This window comes from Lithobates pipiens, unplaced genomic scaffold (assembly GCF_037356315.1).
Source record: "Lithobates pipiens isolate NorthernLeopardFrog02 unplaced genomic scaffold, aLitPip1_a1.2 Scaffold_19, whole genome shotgun sequence".
Lineage (NCBI taxonomy): Eukaryota > Metazoa > Chordata > Amphibia > Anura > Ranidae > Lithobates > Lithobates pipiens.
In genome coordinates, this window is record NW_027507764.1 from 491,338,927 (window position 1) to 491,363,369 (window position 24,443).

General features: G+C 46.0%; 1 protein-coding gene across 1 annotated transcript in view; it reads left to right on the forward strand.

The window, feature by feature from the left end:
- The first annotated feature begins 639 nt into the window (after positions 1–639).
- Positions 640–24,443, forward strand: part of DECR1 (2,4-dienoyl-CoA reductase 1) — an 81,764-nt gene continuing 57,960 nt past the window's right edge. Inside the window, exons 1-4 of the mRNA XM_077492996.1 lie at positions 640–834; positions 18,573–18,778; positions 20,375–20,432; positions 23,775–23,861. Coding sequence (XP_077349122.1) covers positions 763–834; positions 18,573–18,778; positions 20,375–20,432; positions 23,775–23,861 — 423 coding nt within the window. The 5' untranslated portion in view covers positions 640–762. The remainder of the gene's footprint in view (positions 835–18,572; positions 18,779–20,374; positions 20,433–23,774; positions 23,862–24,443) is intronic.

Below are 24,443 nucleotides of genomic sequence, written 5' to 3' on the forward strand. Positions count from 1 at the left end.
GCAGGCGCCGTTCAACTTCTGAGTTTTTCCGAAGCTTCGGCTGCTCCGTACTGCGCATGCGCAGTACGGAGCGGACAGCATTTGATGGGCGGACTGTATTAGGCAGAACACCGGCGTGTTCACATGCTCCACATGCTGAGCCCGCCAGGAAGGAGGCGTGGCGCTGCGTTAATCACAGGCAGTGAGACATTGCCCCTATGCGCGGCTGCAGAGATCGGGAAATGTCTCACTGCCTGTGATTAGCGCAGTGCTGCACCGGCTTCCTGGCGGGCTCTGCACGTGGAGCATGTGAACACGCCTGAGCTCATCCTTACTGGGAACCACTGAAAATGTGGCATACGTGTAACCCAAAATAAATGAAGCTCAAAGAAGGTGATTAATAAACTTTAAATTAGTCAGCAATGATGAATATGTTTGTGTGATTCAGACATTTATGTATGATGATAGCCTGGGCTCTGCCCTCCTATGCATTGTTTCTTGTGGCAGAATCAATGCTGTTTCTCAAGAGCAGTGCGAGCACCGCGATTGGTTACACTTACACACACACACACACACACACACACGTGTGGGGAATCAGCCAATAGAATCACACCCTGAACACAGCTAGGCGTTCCGTCGCTCTCCGTCAATCATAAACCGGGCACCTCGTCACGTGACAGATCTGGAGCGCTGTCAACGAGCCCGACCAAAGTTCTACGCGAGAACGTTTGTGTGAATAAAGTTGTGTGCCTTTGTATCACCTCTACACTGAGTAGCGGAGGGATGGCGGCGCTGGTGTCTGTGCTGGGCCGGAGGGCTCTCCTGAGGACGGGGGGAGCGCCGTGCGGGCTCAGGGTAAGATTTTCCACTTGTCTGTGAGCTCAACCACACTCTGTGCAAGGAGCAGCCCTGCACGCTGGAGGCGCACTATTCTGTCACATGACTGAGTTCTGTCCAATAGGCGGAGACCTGGAGGTAATAGGCAGCTGTCATTATGCAGAGTTCCTTGGGGGGGGGGGGGGGGGTGTTTATAATGCCTAGAAAGACTGGACGTTTTCTTACCTTCATACATTCCTTGCATTGAGGTAAACCATGTTTAGGTGTCTTCCCCCCCTTTACTTGCTTCGGCCCTTACTGCATCCAGCGCACATTTGTAGTCACTCCCTCTCCTTTTCATTGGCTCCCGCTACTGTCAGTCAAATTCCATGAGGGGATGAGACCACGCTGTCTGTGTCTATGGAGATGGGCAGTGCGGCTTGGGATCCAGCATGAGCCACCATAGGAAGCGGCTTCACATACTAGTACACTGAGAAGAGGAGGAGCCTGGATCGCTGGCGGGGGGACCAGAAGAGGAGGAGCCTGGATCGCTGGCGGAGGGAGTCAGAAGAGGAGGAGCCTGGATCGCTGGCGAGGGGACCAGACGAGGAGCCGCAGGGCCACGCTGTGCAAAACCATTGCCCATCAGAAGACATTGGATCCAATAGAAATAGGGAAAACAGGGTTTCTATCCAGCTGGATTTAGCGGATCGGATGTCGGCGGACATGTCAGCGCTGATGTGTGTCACTCCATAGAGCTACATGGAGCGTCCATTCAGGTCCGACCGAAAAACTGACAGGAGGACATGAACAGTCCACATGTGTGAAAGAGCCCTAAAGGGACTAAATAACAAGCAGGTTTATACATACCTGCTTGTTATTTAGTCTCTTGGGGTCCCTTTAGGGCTCTTTCACACATGTGGACTGTTCATGTCCTCCTGTCAGTTTTTCGGTCGGACCTGAATGGACGCTCCATGTAGCTCTATGGAGTGACACACGTCAGCGGTGACATGTCCGCTGACATCTGATCCGCTAAATCCAGCTGGATGCAAACTCAATTTTTCCCTCTGTCTATCATGAAAACGGACAGGCGGATCCATTTTCTTTCGATTTCCCCATAAAGGAGAGCGGAGATCTGACAGGTCCGTCTCTCCACCGTGGGCTGGGATGGACCCATCATCCACAGGCATCTGTGGGGATCAACGGATTGATCCCTATTGAGCAAGTGGAGTCTGTGAAAATGGACAGCCCTGTGTGAAAAGACCCTAAGGGGGTTCAGGATGACAGGGTTTATGATCATGTGACTACAGAGATTGGCGGTCACATGATCAGAAAGCTCCAGATTGCAAGCAATGACCAGGAGCTTTCTGTTAGCTGCCTTGAGCACATGTTCCCGATTGCAAGCAAGGAACGGGAGAGCGTGCTCTGGGCACATCTGTATTTGCACTAATGCATGCAAATATGTGACCACTCAGCGCCAAGGCCCACCCGCCGAGCAGCCGCATATTTGTGTGCGCCTGGCTTCAAGAGGTTAAAAAAAAGAAATGGAGTTTACGATCATTTTATAAACTTGCTGTCTGCCCACAGTAGATTTACTGCAGGTTGGTGGCACAGGCAGGCCGGACAACGTACTTGTAAGTCACTGGCTTGCTTTTGGGTTTGGGACACGCATGCACACGCCCTCTGTCAATCTGTGCTGCAATTGGACACAGCACAAGCTTGGCAGCTGATTTCAGCCATTTGTTCAATCACACACACAGTTCTGTATCTACAAAAAACACAGAGCTCTGTGTATAGGGAACAGCCAGATCGTAAAATAAAAGCAGCACACAGTTAAAACCTTGATTGCCCCTGATGTTAACCCCTTCCCAGCCAGTGTCAGTGTACAGTATTCTCACTGTATTGGTGTCATTAGTGACGTCAGTATCGGTTGGTGACCCTCCAAGCCAGTGTCTGTTAGCACCAGATTGCCCACCATCCCATCACAGTGACACTGTAGGTTGCTGATCACCGTTACAATATAGCATCTATAGCTGCATTTAACTTTCACACAGAATCCAATTCATATAAATGTATACGTATTGGGATTTTTACTAAATGCATGTAGCAGAATACATTTTGGCCTAAATCTTTGAAAGGTGTGTTGTGTGTTTTTTTTTTTTTTTTTTTTTTTTTATTGGATAAAGTGATGTTAAAGTCTTGTTGGTTTAAAAATAAGAAACGTGTTCTACATACCTGCTCTGTGCAGTGGTTTTGAACACAGCAGTCCAGATCCTCCTCTTCTTGGGACCCTCACCAGGGCTCCTGGCCCCTCCCTCCTGCCCCCACAGCAAGCAGCCCCCCCCTCCTCATTAGCTCACTGACTTTGACAGCAGTGGGAGCCAATGGCGAAGGAGAGTCCCAGGCAACCCGAGACTCTCGTGCAACATTGCTGCCTCGAGATCGGGCAGTATTTGGGGGGGGGGGGGGGCGGGCTGCTGCACGCAGGTTTTTTTTTTTTTTATCTTAATGTATAGAATGCATTAAGATTTAAAAAAAAAAAACTTCTGCCTTTAAAACCACTTTAATTGAAAGGAGAAAAAATACATTTTTTTTATTTTATTTTTTTTTAAGTCTTTTTTCGTTTATATAATAGAAAATCCAGTGGTGATCAATTCCCACCCAAAGAGAGCTTTATGTGAAAAAAAAAAAAAATATTTCGGTACAGTGTTTTGTGACTGTGCAATTGCCAGTTAAGTTAGTGCAGTGCTGAACAGCAAAAACTGGTCTGGTCACGAGGGCGGTAAAACTTTCTGGAGGTCAAGGAGGAGTTAAAGTGAACGTCATCTACATGATGATAGTGGGGTGTGTGTGTTGTTTTGTTTTTCTTTTTATTTTTTTTATAATACACTGGGGGGGAATTCAATAAAGCTACTGCCTAGAGCTGCACGATTAATCTTTAAAGTATCGCGATTCAACTCTCAAGATCTGATTCTATGTAACAAGAATATAGTCCTTTGCTCACTTCTGACAGCTGACAAAACTTGGCAGGTTGCCTGGATTTTTTTTTTTTTTTTTTTATCGCAACGTTGTGAAGATGAAGAGAAATACTGTATCTTTGTGTTCTTTTCGATCAAAGAAATGAACTCCGGTCTGTAAATGAGGTCAGTTTAACCACTTGCCGACCAGCTGCCTCCGGTGGCAGGGTGGGTCTATTGCGCGAATCGCTGTACTGGTATGGTGGTTTGTTTTAGAGAGATGCTGAGTGGGAGGCGCAGCCGTGAAGTCTGCCCCCCCCCCCCCCCCGAGATCACTTCTCAGAGAGGCAGAAATGTAAACAAACCAGGTCCCCGCTCTGACATGGGAGTAGAGAGCTCACCTGTTCCTAGTGATCAGGAATCTCTCTCTCTCTCTCCCCCTCTCTCCCCCTCTCTCTCCCTCTCGACACAGTTAACCCATTCCCTGCCAGTGTCATTTATACAGTAATCGGTGCATTTTTATAGCACTGATCGCTGTATAAATGTCAGTGGTCCCAAGAAAGTGTCAAGTATCCGATCTGCCTGCCGCAATGTCGCAGTCCTGCTAAAAATAGTTAATCGGCGCCATTGGTAGTTAAAAAGGAAAAATAATAAAAATTACATCTATCCCCGATTTTTGTAGACGATATGTTTGCGCAAACCAAACAATATATGCTTATTGCAATATTTTTTTTTATTTTTTATCAGCGCAAAAAAAAAAAAAAAAACCCAGAGGTGGGGGGAAATGAATATAAGGACATTTGTGTACAGTGTCACAGCGTATTGAGTCTGCAATTGTCAGTTAAAGCAAAGCAGTGCCGTATCACAAAAAATGGCCTGGTCATTAAGGAGGTAAATAAGTTTATCTCGGTCTCATCAGACCACAGGACATGGTTCCAGTAATACACATCCTTAGACTGCTTGTCTTCAGCAAACTATTTGCAGGCTTTCTTGTGCATCATCTTTAGAAGAGGCTTCCTTCTGGGATAACAGCCATCAGACCATTTTGATGCAGTGTGCAGCATATGGTCTGAGCACTGACACGCTGATGCCCCAACCTACCCCCCCCTTCAACCTCTGCAGCAATGCTGGCGGCACTCGTATATCTATTTCCCAAAGACAACCTCTGGATATGATGCTGAGCACGTGCACTCAACTTCTTTGGTGACCATGGCGAGGCCTGTTTGTCTTGGCCACTGTATTGCAGCCCAGTTTCAGGGCCTTGGAAATCTTCTTATAGCCTAGGCCAGTGATGGTGAACCTTGGCACCCCAGATGTTTTGGGACTACATTTCCCATGATGCTCCACTACACATCAGAGTGCATGAGCATCATGGGAAATGTAGTTCCAAAACATCTGGGGTGCCAAGGTTCACCATCACTGGCCTAGGCCATCTTTATGTAGAGTAACACTTTACATTGCAGCAAAGTGTAATTTCTTCAGTGTTGTCACATGAAAAGATATAATAAAATATGTACAAAAATGATATGACGTCACCGCCCCATCATGACCCGGGCGGTGACATCAAAAGGGGCGGGGTCACAGGATGACATCACCTGGTGACCATGCCTATATAAGTGGTTGCGCACCGTTCACACAAACTTGCAGTGGGAGAGAGCGTCGTGTCAACATCGGAAGACGACGGAGAAGACCGGGCCAATGCTGGCAAAGGAGCAGAAGACACCGGAGAGCGGGAGAAGAACTGGAGAGTGGGAGAAAAGGGCGGAGAGAGCAGAGAAGTTGGAAAAGACCCCCAAGTCGGAGGAGACCCCCCGGAGCTGCCTAATAAATTACGTTAATCAGTTTAGTGGCGGGGTTTCTCTGCTAGGGGGTTCTCAGCTGCCATTGGCTCCCACTGCTGTTAATCAAATCCAATGGCGGGGCCGAGTCCTGCATTTAGCGTCTATGGACACCAAATGCTGGACTCGGGAGAGCGCCCACAAGGTAACCACCTGAGAGAGCGCTTCTCCGAGGGGGTTATCTGATGTGGGAAGGAGCGGCCGGGGGACCCCAGAAGAGGTTTGGGGCCACACTGCGCAAAACGAGCTTCACAGTGGGAAGTAAGTATGATATGTTAGTCCTTTTCCCTTTTTTTTTTTTTTTTTTTTTTTTTTTATTTTTATTTTTTTAGCTTTGCATACTGATCCCAGTATAACAGTTGTACATCACTATATCATTACATATATGGCTTCTAATTATTTCATGTTGGCAGGTTAAATAATATTGCTATCAGTTCATAAATAGATGCAAAAAAAATAAAGTAAATTGAAATACTTTTTATTAGTATCAACATAGCAGACTGCTGCAATATGCAGGTTACCATTCTCACATGTCTTGATGAACAGTTCTGTAAAAGGTGTCTATACACAATTTATAACAAAGCAAATGTTAACAAAATTTTTATAATACTAATCGTTCTTGAAGCGCTTGTAACAAGTGTACTGTAACTCATGATGAAGGTCCAGTAATAAAACATTCTAATAGAAGCACCCATTATAAACCGTTAGAGGAATCTTTAAACATTGTAATTCACAGTAGGTTCCAGTAGATGGCAGCATTGATATAATGCTGTGCAGTGTATAGCTTGGTTTCAAGTCTTTAACCACTTCCATACCAGGCCAATTCTGGCACTTCTATATGTAAAAATAATAATTTTTTTTTCTAGAAAATTACCCGGAACCCCATTAAGAAAAAATAAAAAATATATATATTATAATATAAAAATTTCATTCACACACTCTCTAGATCTAGAGCAGGGGAAAAAAGACAAATAACAAAACCGTAAAGTTAGCCCAGTTTTGTCGTATAATGTGAAAGATGATGTTACACCAGTAAATAGATACCCTACATGTCACGCTTGAAAATTGCACATACTCATGTAATGGTGCCACACTTCAGTACTTAAAAATCTCCATAGTTGACGCTTTAAATTTTTTTTTTACAGGTGAACAGCCCTTGTAATAGAAATGGTGCATGACAGATCCTCTTTATGGAAACATGCGGGGTCAATAAGATGTAAAATTGGGCTTCAAAACAAAAAAAAAGTTAAACCTCTAGCACATATATAAAAATTGAAACTGGATATGAAGAAAGATCATAATTGAGCCCAGGTTCACATTGGAGTGGGTTTGAACCAGCAATGCAGTCCAACTTCAGGTGTGATTTGACAGACTTCTGTGCGGGTACATGCACAGATGTCTATACGAATCGCCCCCGAACAGGAACTACTTTTGGTAAATGGTGCGGCGCCGTAAAATCAGTGCTGCACTGATTTGCACGGTGCCATTGCCGGCAATAGCCACCGATTTGACATGTCAAATTGTGTGCCAAATCGCTTCAATGTGAATCTAGGCTTAATTGCCATTGTTGTTAGAAGGTGAACGGAGATCTGCCCCAATGGAACATGGAGGAAGGCAAAAAAAAAAAATGGCTAGGGTTTTAACCATTCTATAATTTGTGTTTTAAAAATGGATTTAGTTATACCTCCGTAAACATTTTCTAAGCTACTCCTGTGCATGTGGTGTAGCAGCTAAGTGCACTGATCCACAGGTGATCAGGGACAGAAGCTGGCTGCATGGTGGGGGCAGCTTTCGGAAAACCTCAGTAAGTAAATGATATCCGCACACCTAACGGGCACACTTACTAGACACAGGATAGTGGCAAATGAGCTCAACAATAGTAATGCTCACAAATTGGGCTTCGGTAAGGGGAGGAGTTGAAGGGCAGGAACCGCCAACCGCCGATATACAGCCTCACTTTGAGGACTTTTATTGTTATGGCAGCAGCTAGCTGCCTTAAGCCTGGTATCTCCATGTTTGACCGGTGGTCGGCTACAAGATAAAAGTGGTCTCTGTGGCAGCTTTGCTACGAGATCACTTATCGGCGGAGGAGAGGCTTTCGGATCCAGTATTGGATAATGACAAAAAGAAAACCTGAAGCTTGCATCCTGAAAATTCTAATTAGAAGCCATCTCTTAAGGCTCGTACACACGATAGTATTTTCTGCAAACAAAACCTCAGAATTTTGTCTTGCATACAAACGGTAATTGACGGCCAACAAACACAAGTGTACTGACGTACTACATGTTTTTTCAGATCTTTAGCGCCACCCTTTGGGCTCCTTCTACTCATTTCATGTTAGTAGGCAGTTGAGTTTTGTGCTTTTCGGTTTGCGCTTTTAATTTTGTGCTTTTCAGTTAGTTTCCGCACTGTCGTTTGTCAACCAGACGTGTTGCATAATCGGAAGAGATAACATGTTGTTTATTATTGGCCTTGGAGTTATTGCTTTGACCTAAGTCCAGTCCAGGAACAGGAGGAGGAGTTCTTCGACCAAAAATGGGATGCTTTATTGTGACCAATTATGTCTTATGCCTTTGCTGTGGGAGCTCCAGGAGAACAATTCAGATGTTTGTTTTTCGGAATTTTCTCTGGATGACGGACCCCAACTCTTGGCATTGTTGACCTATATTAAGAAGCAGGACACATGCATGAGGCTTTTATTTTATTTTTTTGGTTGAATAATGATGATGTGACTTGTTGTTTTTGGATGCATAGAATGCACTTTTTGGTTAAGTTCTATTGGCAGATAGTAGCATGTCTAATTTTATTTGTTTTTTTTCTTTTTTGAATACACAAAAAAAATTGTGGAGAATAATACTTGGCTATGTGATTTACTTAAAAAAATGACAGTTTGGGAGTAGGCAGTTACATTATAAAAAGAAAAAAAATACAATGTAAAATTGACAAGGGACACCAACATAGTTGTATCTTTTTGATATTAAAAAAATACGGGATAATGGTGTGGTAACTTGCCCAAAAAAAAAGCATAATATTCTTGATATCACTAGAAAAAAAAAGCCTTTTGTTTGCAATAACTCCATCAGTATCACCAGCAAAGCAGCTTCATTATTATCCCATTAGCGAAGAAGAGAAAATGCGCTGCATTTCGAGATTTCATAATTTGCTGCTTCACGAAAGTTCTCTATTACGAATGCTAGTTTACAAGACCGACCACTTATGGCTCATCCTTGCTTCCGAGCATGGGTGTTTGTACTTTTTGGACTTTTGTCTGATGGACTTCTGTATGCACGCTCAGAAAATTAGAAAACCTGCCATCCAATGTTTGTCCACGGAAATTCTGACAATTGTCCGATGGAGCGTACAAGTGGTCAGATTTTTTTTATTTTATTTTTTTTCTGCCAGCAGCCTGTCTTCAGACATTTCCCGTTGGAAAAGACGAAAATGCATTGCCGTGAACATGTTCCATAGAAACCCATGTTACAAAAAAAATGTCCTGCATTTCTGCAAAGGGCAAAAGGCATGAAAAAATGCACTGATGTGAATGGAGCTGTTAAACTCCAAACAATGTTTCCAGTGGTGCTTAACATAGTACAACAACAAATTATGATGGTTTGAGGCAATTGCTACCACCCCTTAAAGTCCAAACAAGTCCCAGATTCGGTTACTATGTGATGCACAAGACCAGGGGTCTCTAAAATTTTTAAACAAAGGGCCAGTTTACTGTCCTCCTTCAGGCTTTAGGAGGACCGGACTTTGGTCAGTGTGAGTAGAAAATCCAATACCATTGGTTTTAGCAGGAGGAATAGTGCCCTGTGGGTAGTATCCATTGGAGAAAGAGAGAGCCCCATTGATGGTGGAAGGATAGGGTGCCCTGTTGAAATGGTGGTATTATTATTATTATTATTATTATTATTATTATTATTATTATTATTATTTTTCTAACCTGAAGGTAATGTTATAATGTGCCAGTACTAGCACATTATGCTAAACTTTAAAAACGATGCCTTACAGTGCCGCACTGTGACCGTTGCAGGCACTCCCATCTTAACCCAGTCTTCCTTCCGGGATCGTGGACTAACAATGTCGCTCACACACAAATGCACGTGGAAGCCGGCGTTTACGGCACAGGACTCTGAAGGAACAGCCCGGATGGCCGTTCTTTCAGAACGCATGACAGTAAATATCTCCTAAATGGCGCAAGTTTAGGAGATCTTTACAGTACCTAATAGGTAAGTCAGAGATGGGAGTTTACTCCCCACTTTAATGGTGTCGGTGGAAGGAATGGCGCCTCATCATTGGTGTCAGTTGGAGGAATAGTGTTCCAAGGGCTGGATAGAGGCAAGCAAAGGGCCACAGTTTGATAACCACTGCACAAGACTCCTAAACTAAACAAAACCTTCCTTTCCTAAGAGCCCATTCACACAGGGGCAACTCCTGATCCGACTTCAGGTCGCCCCTAGTCGCCTCAGGTCGCCTCAGGTCGGACAACATTTAAAAAGCAATGTAAGTGAATGAGAGCCGTGTTAATGCACGCTACTGAAGTCGCTCCGACTTCAAAAAAGGTTCCTGTACTACTTCTATCCGACTTGTAGGCGACCGGTACCCATTGATTTCAATGGAGGTCGCCTCCAAGTCGGATCTCCGTCTATACGGAGGCGACTTTGACAGAATTATCAGCTCTCAAGAGGGAACTCCACGGCAAATTTCTGAAAAAAAATTGGCCTGGGTTCCCCCTCCGAGAGCATACCAGGCCCTTAGGTCTGGTATGGATTCCAAGGGGAACCCCCTACGCCGAAAAAACGGCGTGGGGGTCCCCCCCAGATCCACACCAGACCCTTATCCGAGCACGCTACCCGGCCGGCCAGGAAAGGGGGTGGGGACGAGCGGGCGGCCCCCCCCCTCCTGAGCCGTACCAGGCCGCGTGCCCTCAACATGGGGGGGTGCCTTGGGGGAGGGGGGGCGTGCGGCCCCCCCCACCCCAAAGCACCTTGTCCCCATGTTGATGAGGACAAGGGCCTCTTCCCGACAACCCTGGCCGTTGGTTGTCGGGGTCTGCAGGCGGGGGGCTTATCGGAATCCGGGAGCCCCCTTTAATAAGGGGGCCCCCGGATACCGGCCCCCCACCCTATGTGAATGAGTATGGGGTACAATGTACCCCTACCCATTCACCTGTGAAATAAAGTACAATAAAACACACAACACAGAGAAAAAGCATTTTATTGCACAGCCGGGGGTCTTCCGTCTTCGGGGGTCTTCTCGCCGGACTCCTCCGCTATGTGTGTGTAGCTCTTTTGCCAGCGGAGGAGTCCGGCTTTCTTCCTCCCCGCCGCCGGCCTCTTCTCCCGACTTCGGGGGTCTTGTCCCCCTCTTCGGTTCTTCTGCCGGGCCACCGCGCCTGGTCCGGTGGCCCGGTCTTCTGTCGCCGTCTTCCGTTCTTCTGTCGCCGCCTTCGGTTCTTCTGCCGGGCCACCGCGCCTTCTTATAGCTCTTTTACAGGCGGTGGCCCGGTCTTCCGTCGCCGCCGCCGCCTTCCGTTCTTCTCCTTCTTCTTCTCCTGGAGATGTTGACTCGACGAGCTCTCCGGCCACAATGCCAGGGACGCGCTCCGCTGCCTCTTATATAGGGACAATGGGGCGGTGTCACATGGGTTGATGTCACATGGGTTGGTCACATGGGTTGATGTCACATGGTGACCCCGCCCCCTTACCATGTGACATCAACCCATGTGATCAACCCATGTGACACCGCCCCATTGTCCCTATATAAGAGGCAGCGGAGCGCGTCCCTGGCATTGTGGCCGGAGAGCTCGTCGAGTCAACATCTCCAGGAGAAGAAGAAGGAGAAGAACGGAAGGCGGCGGCGACGGAAGACCGGGCCACCGCCTGTAAAAGAGCTATAAGAAGGCGCGGTGGCCCGGCAGAAGAACCGAAGGCGGCGACAGAAGAACGGAAGACGGCGACAGAAGACCGGGCCACCGGACCAGGCGCGGTGGCCCGGCAGAAGAACCGAAGAGGGGGACAAGACCCCCGAAGTCGGGAGAAGAGGCCGGCGGCGGGGAGGAAGAAAGCCGGACTCCTCCGCTGGCAAAAGAGCTACACACACATAGCGGAGGAGTCCGGCGAGAAGACCCCCGAAGACGGAAGACCCCCGGCTGTGCAATAAAATACTTTTTCTCTGTGTTGTGTGTTTTATTGTACTTTATTTCACAGGTGAATGGGTAGGGGTACATTGTACCCCATACTCATTCACATAGGGTGGGGGGCCGGTATCCGGGGGCCCCCTTATTAAAGGGGGCTCCCGGATTCCGATAAGCCCCCCGCCCGCAGACCCCGACAACCAACGGCCAGGGTTGTCGGGAAGAGGCCCTTGTCCTCATCAACATGGGGACAAGGTGCTTTGGGGTGGGGGGGCCGCACGCCCCCCCTCCCCCAAGGCACCCCCCCATGTTGAGGGCACGCGGCCTGGTACGGCTCAGGAGGGGGGGGGCCGCCCGCTCGTCCCCACCCCCTTTCCTGGCCGGCCGGGTAGCGTGCTCGGATAAGGGTCTGGTGTGGATCTGGGGGGGACCCCCACGCCGTTTTTTCGGCGTAGGGGGTTCCCCTTGGAATCCATACCAGACCTAAGGGCCTGGTATGCTCTCGGAGGGGGAACCCACGCCAATTTTTTTTCAGAAATTTGCCGTGGAGTTTCCCCTTGAGCTCATTCTCTGCTTGGCCGCGGCAAAAGTCGCCTGGCCTGGGGCGACTTGTAAGTCGTCCCAAGTCGCGCTTGAAGTCATCACAAGTCGTTTTGAAGTCGTCCCAAGTCGCCGCTGTCAAGTCGTGTCCAAGTAGCCTGATCAAGTCGCCTACAAGTCGTGTTGCCCCTGTGTGAATGGGCTCTTACTGAACCAAATCCCCTTTTATATAATCCCCCCCCCCCAACCTCAGACACTGCAGCTCTCTGTGGGAAGGTGTCAGCAACAGAAGTAGTGCTGTTGATCCAGAAAGCGGTGGCTAGGAGCATGAATGCATCTAAGTCAATGAAGCGTTTAATTAAAATCTTACACTTTGCTTAGGGAAATGTTTGTTAGTAATTTGATGTCTTTGAAGCGATAACTATAATCGCTCTCATATAATACTGAAGGACCAATGTGCTGCATAGCGCAATAGGATTTTCAAACTGATAGAAAAGTAATTGGATCAGACAGCAGAGGCATCTAACATAATGGGCTCCTCGTTCATCTTAATAACACAAAGCTTATGGAGACACACAGTGACTCTTCTGGGAAGACAACTTATTTTAACTCTTTACTTGCTGCCCACTCTATAGCCAAAAGACAGCTGTAGCGCAGGCCTTAATTACCAGGATGGCGTACATGGACATCCTCCCGAACAAGCGCAGTCTGTGCGATCGTGCGCGGCACGCTCTGTGATCACCGAGTCTGAGACTCTAAAGATCGCAGATCCGCGTCAGCGTGAGGGGTAAAAAAAAAGCCGATCACCAGCTTCTGTCAGAGGGACATCAATCCCTCACTCAAAGCCGTGGCTGTGCCCACCAGTGTCACCTGCCAGTGCCCACTGTGCCACCCATCTGTGGAAAAAAAAAAAATATGTATTTGGGTAAACTGAACATGACCGAGCAATTGTCATTCAAAGAGTAACAGCGCTGAAAATTGGTCTGGGCAGGAAGGGGATTTAAGTGCTCAGTAAGCAAGTGGTTAAGTCAAAAACTAACACCTGTGGCTTCTCTTGTATGGATCACAGGAGGGTAGAATATAGATTTACATATATAGCCTAATAGAACTATGACTCAAAGTACTTTCATGACCTAATTGTGAACCATAGGATACACCTTTTATAATTGCATGCAAGTGGGTATTATAATGCAAATGGCTAACAACGCATAATTTCTGCATGTAATGTCCAATCACCACAAGCAAAGCATGGATTGGAGGCAAGGACAGGGCCATATATAGCTTTAAAGTTTAACTATCACCTCCAATTTAAAGAAAAGGGGCTGCAGCACTTCATTATAGGCTGAGTCTTCCAGTCCCGCACACCTAATTCAGCTTCCTGGTGTGGCAACTCTGCTACACTGCTCCTGAATGGAGAGCAGCATTCACTACAGTGGGAGGAGAAAATGCTGCTGAGGGCATGACTTTCAGCATTGTCACAGGCCTGTAGCCTGTCAATTAGTACTTGTATAGCTCTGTCAATTTGCGCAATGCTTTACATATCATACATTCACATCAGTCCCTACCCTCAAGGAGCTTACAATCTAAGGTCCCTAAATCGCATTCATACACATACTAGGGCCAATTTAGACAGGGTCCAATTAACCTACCAGCATGTCTTTGGAGTGTGGGAGGAAACCCACACAGGGACAGGGAGAACATGCAAACTCCAGGCAGGTGGTGTTGTGGTTGGGTTTTGAACCAGTGAATCTTTTTACTGCTAGGTGAAAGTGCTACCCACTACACCACTGATTCCACGATGGCACAGAACTCCCACACTGCACCTGAGCGATACCGTCGGCAAAACTCTGGTGATACATATTGCAATACTTTTTTTTACGTTGTTCTGTTTGTGAATTGGACTTGGCAGCTAAACCGCATGCTTGGTGCATCAATGAGACTCGGCTGATCACAGATTGGAGTAAGTGCCCCCTGCTCGCCCCTGGAGCCAATGCTAATGCCGGGCAGTCACGATCGCCACCTGGCTCCCGGGATCTGTGTGTGTAAACACAGTTTCCAGTTCTGAGGGGAGAACAGACAGATCGTCTGTTCATACAGAGTATGAACAGCGATCTGTCCTCTCCCCTGCACAGTCCCCTCCCCCCCCCCCTTCAGTTAGAACACACAATAGGGAACGCAGTTAACCCCTTGATTGCCACCTAGTATTAACCCCTTCACAAGCAGTTACATTATTAGAGTAATCAATGCATTTTTATAGCAATAAATGCCAATTTTCCCCAAAAATGTGTCAATTGTCCGTGTCCGCCATAATGTTGCAGTCTCAATAAAAATCGCAGATCGCCGCCATTACTAGTACAACATTTATAATAAAAATGGCATAAAACTATCCCCTATTTTGTAAATGCTATAACTTTTTTGCAAAAACCAATAAATATAAGCTTATTGCGTGTGGGTTTTTAACCCAAAAAAAAAATAAAAAAATACCTGTTGCACTTTTTTCTGCTCCAAGCCAAAGAACCCAAACGGTTCCTTGCCATGCCTATTCTTCCAACATCTACATTCTAAATATGCTACATGGATGTTTGCTTAAATTTAGTAATGCCTTTCACTGGCCTTCACGGTGCCGGTCATTTGCAAATATCTCCTAAACCGTGTAGGTTTAGGAGATATTTTTTGGACCTACAGGCACGTCTAAATCTAGGCTTACCTGTAGGTCAAAGTGGTCTGTAAGGGTTTACAACCACTTTAAGGGTGGGTATGTTTTGCCCACACAGGTGTTTTGTGCATCTGCCTGCAGCCAGTTCCTTTCTTGCCATTTGGGATGCAGCAACTACATTTTATTTGTGTATTAGTTACTTATGTAGTGCTGTCAAGTTATGCTTGTTGAGGGTTCATGTAGATCTGTAGTTGGGAGCTACTGAAAGATCTCCTTAATACGACCGACAAGCTAAATGGGACCCCTCAGCAGAAAAGCAGACTTGCCCTTTACCCTTCAATCCACATTGTGTGTGTTCCTCGGAGACGGAAGACGATATACATCGCTCAATGGTGAGTGCAGTACGGCGTTCAGGCTCCTTTAGCACCACAGCCCTGATCTTCATGTGAGTTATGAATCTTATGTTTTTCATTTTCAGCAATTTGAGTTTCAGCTTATTTTTATCTAATTATGAAGATGGTTCTTAAACCAGATGTCGCTGGAAATTAAAACCATGGATAACAAAAGTGACCTTTTCATTTTAAATTTGCTAGATGGCAAAACTAGCGTGCTGTCTTGTTGTAGTATGAAACCCGTGCTTCAGTATTTCAGAACAGTTAACACTAACCTTGACACTTTACATCCTTTTTATAATAGGGAGAGAATGTGTAATGCTTTTAATTAAAAACACGAAGGTCATCACGCCTGTAAATTTTAAGACAGGCCACTTACATTATATACTAAATGTACAGTATATGCAAATATGGATCAGCAAGAAGCCTGACATTAAATCAGTTTTTTTCAGATAAAGAAAACATTTCACGAGGGAAATATTGGCAATGAATGGCCCGTCTGTCACGCGAAATCCCAGACTAGCTTATAGCCTACCCTATGTGAAGAATTGTACCCCTACCCATTCACCCAAAAAAATGTCAAAAATAATACACATTACACGTTTTTAAAGTAATTTATCAGGGCAGATCCGGTGTCTCCTCTGATCTCTTCTCCCCTCTATGGCTCTTCTGCCTCTGCTGGGTCTTCACCGCCTGGGGCATGATGGGGAGATGACGTCACAAGGGGAGGGGCCTCTGGAGAACATCACCCGGTGACCCTGCCCCATGCCAATGAGTAGTGGCACACTGCTCACCAAGCATTAGAGCAGGAGAGAGCGCCGAGTCAACATCGGAAGAAGAACAGAGGGAGAAGAAGGCAGAAAGACCCGGCAAAAGAACAAGACAGCAGAGAAGACCCGGCAGAGGCAGAATACAGCGGACAGAGAGAAGAACCGGAGAGGGCTAGAAGACTTCAGCGGAGAAGACCCGGAGAGTCTGCAGGGGTGCCGATGCATGTGTCCGGCTGTTGGGGGCACGAGAGCAAGATCGTGTGTGTGTGTGTGTGTGTGTGAACACACAAATCCCTGTTCTGTGAGGAGAGACGGATCGTAAGAACAATGATCTGTCATTTCCTCCAGTCACTCCCACCCCCCCCCCAGTTAGAACACCCATTAGGGAACACACTTAATCCCTTGATTGCCCTCTAGTGTTAACCCCTTCCCTGCCAGTGACATTTACACAGTAATCGGTGCATTTTTATTGCACTGATCGCTGTACAATTTTCAGTGGTCCCAAAAATTTGTCAAGTGTCTGATCTGTCTGCCATAACGTCGCAGTCCCAATTTTAAAGATCACTGCCATTACTAGTAAAAAAAAAAAATTAATAATAAAAATGCCCCAAACGTTCATAAGTGATTTTTTTTTTTTTTCTTTTTTTTTTTTTTTTTAGCAAAGACCTTAGAGAATACAATGGCAGTCATTGCAACTCTTTATCTTGCACAGTATTTGCGCAGAAATTTTTCGAACTTGTTTCTTTTGGGGGGAGGGGGAACGTTTTGTGCTTGGGGGGGGGGGGGGGTGGAACAACCGTAAAGTTAACCTTGGGTGCTTTACATTTTTTTTTTTTTTTTTTTTTTTTTTTTTTTTATTATGCTTTTCACAAGGTGAAGAACAGAACATCCCTTGTAAAAGCATGGGCCACAAGGGGTCCTGTATTTTGAGAGATCAAGGGTCCCCACATCTCTCCTCTTTGGGCTCCAATGCAGCTGATCGGACACTGATCGGCTGCTTCCCTGGGCAGTAATGGCCAGGTAAACAAAGAGCTGAAACTGGAAGAGACAAAATCCTTGTCGTTTCCGGAGTCAGAGGGGGAGGGAAAAAGTCAGTTCCTCTCTGTGTGGTGCCACTGATTGCATCGCTCCTGGGCTCCACGACCGGACAGCAGAGCCCAGGAAAGGCAGTGGTGGGAGGAGACCTCCTTCCGCCGCCCGCAGAAGTAATTGAGTGCCTATTCAGCCACTCTAATCGCTTGTGGTAAAGAGGGAATCGCCGGCTGAAAATGTTCATACTGGGATGGTGTAGGCATTGTCCCAGTGTAACCATTTCAACCCAAGGTCGTCATGACATCATACAGGTGGGAAGTAATTAAAGTAGAATTCCAGCTAAAGCCTAGCCAGTTGGGGAGGGGGGGGGGGAACGCTCCCTCCTAACACCTATACTACCTAACATGTTCAAAAAAGATGCACTGCAGGGAAATTGACAGAGACCGAAAACGTCAGTGAAAGGCAGGAGAGATGATGTCACCCACAGGCTTGCATGGTGCAGCTAGTCTCGGCACTCCCTCTCCCCTGCAGCTGTCACTGGCAGACACGGGAGCCAGATCACATGACCGGACTGGAGCAGTGTTAGGAGGGGGGGGCTTTGTTTTTTTTTTTTTTTTTTTTTTTTTTTTTGTTTAGGCTTTAGCTGGAATTCCAGTTTAACTATATTTTTATTTTATTTTAAACTGCAAGCAGTGCAAATGTTTTATTTTTTGCTTGGTATTGGTCTCTTGCAGTCTCTGTACAGTGGAGCTCAGACTGGGGAAGGGAACAGCAGCACACAAAGTAAAGTTGTGTTGCAATGCAAGGAGCGTGCTGATGGGAGGAAAGTATAGACAGAAGAGTACTTCAATCTGCTGCTTTTCCGTTTACTGTGCAGTCGCCGGGTAGGGGAGTGACAAGACCTGGAAGTTTTACTTAAAGGATAAGTTCAGCTTTTGGAACCTATTTTTAGGGTGGAACATGTTCCAGCATCTTTAGCCTCACGCCCTCCGCTCACTTGGCCGTGTCGCTCATACGGTTTCCTGTGAATGAAGGCATACAAGTACTGTCGGCCATTGCAGCTGACGGCTTGTATTTCTCAATGAGCTGCGAGGGTGCCGGTGTGTGTCCTCATATTCCATCGATCTTCCTCTCAAAGCGTTGAACCCATCCTTCAACTGCAAAAGAGAAAAAAAAATGGGTCTCCTGTCCTGCCAGATAGGGATGTGTACTGTGACAGAGCTGTGTGAATCTCAGGACTGGATAAACAAAAATGTAAATCCTTTGGCTGGCAAAACCATTTCATATATGTAGTTCTGAAATGCAGAAAAATGAAAATGTGACACTTGAGCTGGGGCTAGAATCATTTTGGAATGTTCTTATTAATGAGGAAATGTGCAGTGCCTTGATTGTACTTGGGAGGGAATCCTGTGTGAGTACTATGGTAACCACTTCTTCTGTCTTTTTATGTTGTCAGGCTTTCAGTCGTGGAACCCCAGCTTTATCCAGTGATAACGTGGATGCCCCTCAAGCCAGTTTCTTTCCTGTACAACAGAATGTGATGCTGCCTCCCAACACTTTTAAAGGAAAAGTGGCCTTCATCACTGGTGGCGGTACAGGCCTTGGCAGAGGCATGACAACCGCACTGTCTAGACTTGGAGCTGAATGTGTAATATCTAGCAGGTAATGTGCTATCCTTATCCAACAATGACATTAGACAATAGTCCTTCAATGTATGTAGGTAGAATTCATCACCTACGGGAGAACACTTAAAAGTGTGAGGGAACCCATTTAAACGGAACAGAAAAAGGCCTGTGGATTGCCAGGGAACAGACCGACCCGATGCCAGTATTACCCAGGGGAAAATTCTGATCAGATTTCTGTCACTTAATCACCATAGCATATTCTAGTGTGTCTTTCCATGTGAATTTCTGACCTAAATATGGAAAAATAACATAAAAAATAAGTTGGAGGAAATGAGAACAGGGATATCTGTGGCTGGCTATTGAGACGCCACCAACCTGTGCCATCATACTGTAGATTAAGGCTTCATGTACACTAGAAGCTTCTAAACTTGAGTTCAGGCGCATCTCCTCAACTTTATAAAAGCCGTATGTCAATGTACATAGGCTTTCAGCAGAGTTTAGGAGCTGGTGCCTTTTTAGGTGAGGGGAAAACCTCCCTCTTCTGAACGTGTAAGAAGAATCGTATTCAACAGGCCCAGACTGGTCATAAGGCACACCGGGCACTTGCCCAGTGGGCCAAAGCCGCCAAGCTACATGTGCTGGTATGACCAAAGCAGCTGGTCTGCTCCTTAAGCCTGCGCCGCTCACATGGCCTCTCCACGGCGGCCAGTTCTGTTTTGCCATCAGGCCAGGGAGGGAGCGGAAACTACAGGTCAGGTGATCTGTGACCATGACGCCGAAGGGGATCTGGAGGAGACACCGGACCAAAAAGAAGGTAAGCTCCCTGTACGCTTGGATAGGAGGAGCGGCGGGGCAGCTGCATAGAAGAATCGGTCTCTCTATTCTTCTGCAACCTCTTAAAATGTCGTCATCATCATCCCATCTAAGTACTTTCTGCTGCCCCCATTGGCTCTCAGGTCCCTCCCCCCATATGCGCTCTATATGTGGCTTCTGTCAATTAAATGAGAAACAGTGATAAATCCCAGCTCTACAAGGGATAGGTTTGTCATTTTCAGGCCTGGTCTTACAGCCAGTCTTGCCAAGTAGAAATTAAATAGGTTGCTAAAGTTGTCATCATTTTCGGATGACAACTGTACTGACTAAATGAAAATGAACAATCTGGTATATTATGAGGAAGATTTTGATGCTTGTCCGATCTAATAATATCAGATCAACTGTCGTAATCGGCTCTCGAAAGCTCTGTACTAACAATCCGTTTATTGTACTGTCGTGACGAAAGCTTTTTTTTTTTTTGGCCGGTTTTCGGATTGTGTGTACGAGCCATTACTCTGTAGTGGTGCAAACTTAATTTATCATTTACAAAATTTCTTCTTCCTCTTCCTCTTCCTCCTCTTCTTCCTCTTCTTCTTCCTCCTTTTTTTTTTTTTTGTGTATTTTGAGTTGCCTTCCAGTCTTTTGTCATTTTACATGCTTAGGGTTAAATTGCCATACACACTATTCGCAGACTGTAAGATTTGGCACTTGAGCCAGTATCATTGCTTTTTAATATACAGCAGACTGGTCGCTATAGTTCCTGTAGACCTCAAGAAAGACCATTTTAAAACTGTATTTTAGATTTTGATTCTGTTTTCAGGAAATTGGATGTGTTGAAGGAAACAGCAGCTGAGATCTCAGCAGAAACTGGAAATAAGGTAGTTTTAATTTTGACTTTTTAAATTTAAATCTTATCAGTGTTTAAAGGTTTTATATAGTGTGTTTATTTTTTTTTATTTTTTGTTTGCTCTTGCATGTTGAGTCTGCCTTTTTTACATAGACATGTTTATTCCCTTTTTATTGCCCTTATGGTCAGTGATTCATTATTTTCCATTCATACAGACAGACCCTGTTACTGGCTTTTCAGTCAGTGATGTACTATTTCATATTCATACAGATAGACCCTGATACATTATTTCCTATTCATACAGACCATTCCCCATTATTGCCCTTTCACTCAGTCAGTCAGGGCCAGTTCACACCAGATGCAGTTCCGTTCAGTTCTGTGCCCTTTTTTTCTGCACTAAAAATGCATGTACTGTGTTTTCCATGTATTCCAGAACTGACTGTATTGGTGCAGAAAAAACGGAACTGCATGGAACTGCATCTCGTGTGAACTGGCCCTGATATTTTTCCTAATCATACAAACTGTTTATTGCCCTTTTACTTGGTCATGTAAGGCCTCATGTACACTGCTGTTGGTAAATGGACATTCAGAGGCAGTTGGATGCTTTTTTTTTTTTTTTTTTTTTTTTTTTTTTTTTTTTTTTTTTTTTCAGCTGCCCCTGAACTCATCCAATGTTCTCTTTATGTGTACATGTACACAGGTTCGTTTACTGACGTTTTTAGGCAGTTGCATTTATTGGCTTTTCTTTGAAGGCAAAAAAATTAGTTCAGACGTTGACGTTTTCAGATACTAAGCGCGGGAAATCGCATTTAGCCACGTTTCGTTTACAGGTGTTTTTCATTTTTGGCTATTTTTAAAAAAAAAAAAAAAAAAAAAAAAAAAAAAAAGCTTCTAAACAAAAACATGGCAAACCGGTTCTAAAAATGGGTTAATGTCTATCAAGTTAAATCTTTCAGGAGAAGTTGTAAAAACATCCCGTGTACATGAAGCCTTATGCCGCGTACACACGATCAAACAATCGGGTGGAAAAGTCCGGTAAACTCAAGTCCGCCGGACAATCCCCCCCGTGTGTAGCCTCCTGCAGACTTTTTTTGACCCGAAAGTACGGCGGACTTAGAAAGTAGTTTTGCACTCCAATCTTCCCGCCGGACTTGCATTTCGGCGGACAATCCGGCCGTGCGTATGCCAGTCCGCCGTACTTTTGAAATGAACAGACTTTTCCCGCCCGGAGAAAAGTCCGCTCACTTTGAGTGGGTCTCCAGGTAGGCGGGGCCCGCGAAGGAGACGTCGCTGGCCCCGCCACCTGGTATAGACTTAAAGGGGAACCCCAACGCAGAAAAAAATCGGCGTGGGGGTCCTCCCAGGTCCACATCAGACCCTTGTCTGAGCATGCTACCCGGCCGGCCAGGAAAGGGGGGGAAGAGCGAGCGCCCCCCCTCCTGAGCCGTACCAGACTGCGTGCCCTCAACATGGGGGGTGCCTTGGGGAAGGGGGGGGCTGCACGGCCCCCCCACCCCAAAGCACCTTGTCCCCATGTTGATGAGGACAAGGGCCTCTTCCCGACAACCCTGGCCGTTGGTTGTCAGGGTCTGCGGGCGGGGGGCTTATCGGAATCCGGGAGCCCCCTTTAATAAGGGGGCCCCCGGATACCGGCCCCACACCCTATGTGAATGAGTATGGGGTACAATGTACCCCTACCCATTCACATTGTACCCCATACTCATTCACATAGGGTGGGAGGCCGGTATCCTGGGGGCCCCCTTATTAAAGGGGGCTCCCGGATTCCGATAAGCCCCCCGCCCGCAGACCCTGACAACCAACGGCCAGGGTTGTCGGGAAGAGGCCCTTGTCCTCATCAACATGGGGACAAGGTGCTTTGGGGTGGGGGGGCCGTGCAGCCCCCCCCTTCCCCAAGGCACCCCCCATGTTGAGGGCACGCGGCCCGGTAGGGCTCAGGAGGGGGGGCCACTTGCTCGCCCCCCCCCTTTCCTGGCCGGGTGGATAGCGTGCTCGGACAAGGGTCTGATGTGGACCTGGGGGGGAACCACCACGTCCATTTTTTTTTATTTTTTTCGGCGTTGGGGTTCCCCGTTAAGTCCATACCAGGTGGCGGGGCCAGCGACGTCTCCTTCGCGGGCCCCGCCTACCTGGAGACCCGCTCGAAATGACCGGACTTTCCTCCGTGTGTGTGGGCGAGTCCGTTCATTTCAAAAGTAGAACGGATAGTACGGCGGACTTAGTACGCCGTATTAGTCTGCTGAAAAAGTGCCGTGTGTGGGCAAGTAGCCTGTTTGGAAAGTCGGACGGACAGTCTGGCGGGAAGTCCGTCAGACTAAGTCCGTCGGATAGTCCACTACGTGTGTATGCGGCATTACTCCCTACTTGTATGGACAGACAACATAATGCCTTCCCACGTTGATGTCAGCCATCTTGTTACTTTTTTTTCAGATAGTAAACATCCACATTTCAATTTACTTTATCATTAGAAACCATTTTTTTAACTATAGATAACTTTATTAAACGCCAACTTCACTTTTTGTGAAAAAAACGCACTGTGCAGTCAAGAGGCCCCAGTACTTAACACTGTGTAGATTTTAAAATTGGAGTTTAATATGTGCTATTCCTGTAGGCCCATGGCTTGGCTGAAAAATAATTCCTGCCAGGATCTGGGCTGCCCCATAAGCATTCACATTCAAGTATGCTGAGCTCAGCCTCTGTGGTGATGAGGGGAGTACAGCGCATGTGCAGGTTTTAAGAGGCAGGACATTCATTCATTAATGCTGGGAGTGTGCACAATGTACCTCCCATATCACAGGCAGCATGACGCAGATCTCTCCCATTAGTAATTCTTCAGCCAGGCTGTAGGAAAGCCCCAATGGACCTACATGTATGGCACTTTAACCTTTTTAAAGCCATGCAATGTTTTTTGTTTGTTTTTTAAAGGGCGCCCTTGGATGAATAGTTAATTGTTTTACAAGAATGAACATATCCTTTGTAGATTAGTGCCATTGCTTTCCTGTTTTATACAGGTAGGTAAAATACAAACGTCCTACATTTTTACAAATGCAAGACAATTGTGCAAGCAATAGAAGAACATTTTTTTTTTTTTTTTTTTTCATGCTGTTTAAATGTTTTTCTTTATACAATTAGGACTTTTCCCATGTAAATAAAAATGACGGTAAAACTGCCAAATAAAAATTGAGAATTATGAAGTTATTTACTACAGATGTAAATAACAGAGTGTTGAAGAAAGAAAGCACAGGGGACATGTATTAAAAAAAATAAATAATAAAAACTGTCCTTATTGAATGTTTAGCATAATGGAAGCATTTTGTCAGCAGCTGAATTTGTGGTGCTCTTTGGTGTCTGGCAGGTCCATGCTCTTCAGTGTGATGTCAGAGACCCCGAGTCTGTTAAAAAAGCCATTGCTGAGATGATAGAGGTGGCAGGACATCCAAGTGTAAGTAATGTTTCTCAGGATATAACCATGTCTATATTCTAACAAACGTTTTCCTTTTAAATGGTGAACTAGTATTTTCTATATCATATATATATATATATATTTTTTTGTACAATAAATAACCCTGTATACTTGCTTGCTCTGTGGTATTGAACATAAAGGCCCAGAGCTTCCTCTTCTGGGGTCCCCCGCCAGTGCTATACCTGTCCTCTTCTCAGTCTGCCCCCATAGCAAACTGCTTGGTTCTAGGGGGAGATGTGCAGTTTCAATCCTAAGCCAGGCTGTGTGAGTCCATAGACGCACACGGCCTGGCTCAGCCACGCTCTCTCTCCATAGCATTTGATTGACAGCAGCAGGAGCCAATGGCTCTCATTGCTGCCTCACTCCCTGTGAGTAGAAGGAGCGGGAAGAGACTGGATCATATGTTTATATTTTGTCAATTACAGTGCATCCAGAAAGTATTCACAGCGCTTCACTTTTTCCACATTTTGTTACAGCTTTATTCCAAATTAAGTTTAATTATTTTCCTCAAAATTCTACAAACAATACCCCATGTGAAAGAAGTTTGTTTTGAAATCTTTG